Source organism: Eimeria tenella, genomic scaffold, assembly GCF_000499545.2.
Source record: "Eimeria tenella Houghton genomic scaffold, Eth_scaff486, whole genome shotgun sequence".
NCBI lineage: Eukaryota > Apicomplexa > Conoidasida > Eucoccidiorida > Eimeriidae > Eimeria > Eimeria tenella.
In genome coordinates this window covers 2,906-6,416 of record NW_013543392.1, presented here as the reverse complement: position 1 = coordinate 6,416, position 3,511 = coordinate 2,906, and the positions used below count along the sequence as shown (strand labels likewise).

General features: G+C 49.2%; 1 protein-coding gene across 1 annotated transcript in view; it reads left to right on the top strand.

Annotated features, from left to right (window-relative positions):
- Positions 1-308: 308 nt before the first annotated feature.
- Positions 309-3,511, top strand: part of ETH_00009755 (Cysteine repeat modular protein 2 PbCRM2, related) — a gene marked incomplete at both ends in the record, with an annotated part of 5,552 nt that continues 2,349 nt past the window's right edge. Inside the window, 4 exons of the mRNA XM_013377238.1 lie at positions 309-743; positions 1,178-1,609; positions 2,068-2,317; positions 3,370-3,498. Coding sequence (XP_013232692.1) covers positions 309-743; positions 1,178-1,609; positions 2,068-2,317; positions 3,370-3,498 — 1,246 coding nt within the window. The remainder of the gene's footprint in view (positions 744-1,177; positions 1,610-2,067; positions 2,318-3,369; positions 3,499-3,511) is intronic.

Below are 3,511 nucleotides of genomic sequence, written 5' to 3'. Positions count from 1 at the left end.
CTTTTTGTCCCTTTTTGTCCCTTTTTGTCCCCTTTTGTCCCTTTTTGTCCCTTTTTGTCCCCTTTTGTCCCCTTTTGTCCCTTTTTGTCCCTTTTTGTCCCTTTTTGTCCCTTTTTGTCCCTTTTTGCGTCTGTTTCTCGTCTCTTTCTCTCGCCCCTTCTGTCTCGCTGGAACTCCCTTCGTGTCTGCTTTCGCGTCCCCTGCTGTGTCTCCTTTTCGGGCCCTTGTGTCTCCTTTTGTCTCCTTTGTCTCTTTGGGGGGCGAAAGGAGACAGCAGCAGGGCGCAAAGCGAGTGTGGTTTGCTGCAGGGGTGAGCCGGGTGTACGTACAGCCGGGGACCACTGTCTCCATCGAGTTCGCCTCCAAAGGAGTGTCTCCTTACAAGGCCGTGCGGCTTTTCCAGGAGGAGACAGGAGACACTTCGGAGACAGCAGCAGCAGCAGCAGCAGCAGCAGCAGCGGGGGGGGCGGTGTGTGGGGCCCCACAGCTGCAGCTGGCGCGCGGGGTGTACGTACCGAGCGACGACTGGGGTGTCCCCACGGAGACCCCCGAAACCCTCGTCGAAGAGGGCCTCGCGCAAACCCTAATTTGGAGACACTTTCAAATCGGAGACACTTCGCGAGGGTCTCTTTTGATTTGCATTTGCGACTTCGAGTTCGTCGCCAACGGAGACTTCGCCGCCGACGGCACTTGCACGCAGCCCCAGCACTTCAACATCCACGCAGGCAGACTCACCGTCAAAGGCAAACCCTAAACCCTAAACCCTAAACCCTAAACCCTAAACTCTAAGCCCTAAGCCTCGGTTCTGGCCCCCAGACCCTCAGTCTCTGCCCCCGACCCTAAACCCTAAGTTCTAGTCCCTAGACCCTAGACCCTAAACCCTAAACCCTAAACCCTAAACCCTAAACCCTTAACCCTAGTTCTGGCCCCGAGACCCTCCATCTGTGCCCCAGACCCTAAACCCTAAGTTCTAGTCCCTAGACCCTAGACCCTAAACCCTAAACCCTAAACCCTAAATTCTGGATTTTAAACTCTAGGGCGTAGTTGGTAAGCGCGAGGCGGAGGTTGAGGGGTGCTGAGGGAGCGTGGGAGCGTCGGGGTTGGGGAGGCTGCGGGGGCGGCTAGGGTTTAGGGTTTAGGGTTTAGGGTTTAGGGTTTAGGGTTTGTGGGTTTGCAGGGCCCATTCCTTCGGAACTGAAGGTGCTGCCAACCTACGAAACAGGGAGTCCCTTCTCGCTGTCCCTCGCAGGTGTGGGGTTTGGAAAAGGAGACAGAATAGACATCTTGAGGGGAGGAGACAGAAGCAAGTGTCTCCTTCGGCACTTGGGCCAAACCCTGAGGGTCCTGGAGGGACACCTGGGGGCCCGGGGGGGCCCCGGGGGGGCCCCCCGGGGGGCCCCCAGGGGCATCGCGGGGGCCTGGCTGCGCGAGGCCTTCACCCTCGAAAAAAGTGTCTCCTTTGTCTCCTTTTCAGTTGGCCACAGCGACTATCTCGTGGGCCAAACGGAGACAGTCTCCTTGGGGACTTTGGAGGAGTTTGTGGTTTGCTGGACGGGCGAGGGCACTGAGGGGCTCGCCGTGGGCTTCGCCACCAAGTTCAAAACCAAGGGCGCGCAAACCCTAAACCCTAAACCCTAAACCCTAAACCCTAAACCCTAAACCCTAAACCCTAAACCCTAAACCCTAAACCCTAAACCCTAAACCCTAAACCCTAAACCCTAAACCCTAAACCCTAAACCCTAAACCCTAAGCCCTTGGACGGCGGGGGCGGTGGCTGCGCAGACGCGGGGTTCTCAGCGTCGCGGGACGCAGCACGGTGTTTCACGGGGACGAGGGTTTACGGGTTGCTAGGGTTTGCGAGGGTTTGGGTTAGCTAGGGTTTAGGGTTTGAGGGTTTAGGGTTTGGAGGGTTTAGGGTTTGTCGGGCTTCGGGGCTTCCAAAGTTCCCCCAGTGCTGTCTAGGGCTAGCTGGTGTTTTCCGAATTCGCTCTGTCTACTAGGGCTTGGGAGGGCCGTCTACCGTTTAGGGTTTAGGGTTTAGGGTTTAGGGTTTAGGGTTTGGCGCAGGGTTTGACCTATCGAAGCGGGTGGTGGTTCCGTACGCTGTCTCCTCCTCGGGGGCGAACGAGACGCAGTTCTCTTTGTTCGTGCTGCACGGAGGGTCTCCTTTGGATTTGGAGACTGTCTCCTTTTCGCTGAAGGAGACAGCAGCAAAAGGAGACACCGAGGAGACACTTTGCCGCGGAGACACTTTGGCTGCTGCTGCTGCTGTCTCCAGCTTCCAGCAGCAGGCGGACCGCCAGGTCATTCGCGCCAGGTCGGTCTCTTTTATTGCTTTTATTTTGTTTTTTATTTTGTTTCTTTTTAGTTTTATTTCTTTTATTTCCTTTACTTCCTTTTGTTTCTTTTTGTTTCTTTTTATTTCCTTTCGTTTCTTTTTATTTCCTTTTGTTTCCTTATTTCTTTTTGTTTCCTTTTATTTCTTGTTTGTTTCTTTTTTGTTTCTTTTTACTTTGTCTTTTTATTTTGGAGTCCCTTTTCGTTCTTTTGGCATTTTTACTCCCTTTGGGGACGTTTTAATTCTTTTGAAGTCCTTTAAAGTCTTTTAAAATCTTTTAAAGTCTTTTAAAGTCTTTTAAAGTCTTTTAAAGTCTTTTAAAGTCTTTTAAAGTCTTTTAAACTTCTTTTAACATCCGTTTAGTTCTTTTAAACGTTTAAATTCTTTTAAATTCTTTTAAATTCTTTTAAATTCTTTTAAATTCTTTGAAACTTCTTTTCAAGCCTCTAGACCTTTTATAGCCTTGTAAGGCTGCAGTTAAAGTGTCTCCTTTAACTGCAATTAAAGTGTCTCTTTGTAAGCAACAAAGGTGTCTCCTTCAATTGGAATTAAAGTGTCTCCTCTAATTGCACTTAAGTGTCTCCCTGAATTAGAATGAAAACTTCTTCTTTAATTCTTATGAAGTTGTCTCCTTCAGCTGCATCAAGGTGTCTCCTTTAATTACAGTGAAACTGTCTCCTTTAATTAGAATTGAAATTGCATTGAAGTGTTTCCTTTTAATACAATGTAAGTATCTCCTTTTAATACAATCAAAAGTTCTCCTTGTATTGCTCGAAAGTGTCTCCTTTTAAAACAATGAAAGTGTCTCCTTGAATTGCATTAAAGTGCCTCCTTTTAATACAATTAAAGTATCTCCTTTAAATGCATTAAAGTATCTCCACTTACTACTATAAAGTGTCTCCTCTTAACACAATCAAAGGGTCTCCTTTTAATAAACAAAAGTGTCTCCTTAAACAGCACAAAAGTGTCTCCTTGTAAGCAACAAAAGTGTCTCCTTAAACAGCACAAAAGTGTCTCCTTTGTCTCCTCAGCGGTTTGCTGCTACAGCCGGGCCCCTCGCGGGCCCTCAGCAGCGGCTCGCAGCTGGACGTTTGTTTGGAGACAAAAGGAGACACCAAAGGAGACACTTTGGTCTTCCTGGGAAGAGCAACTGTTGCGGAGTTCGGCCTCTAC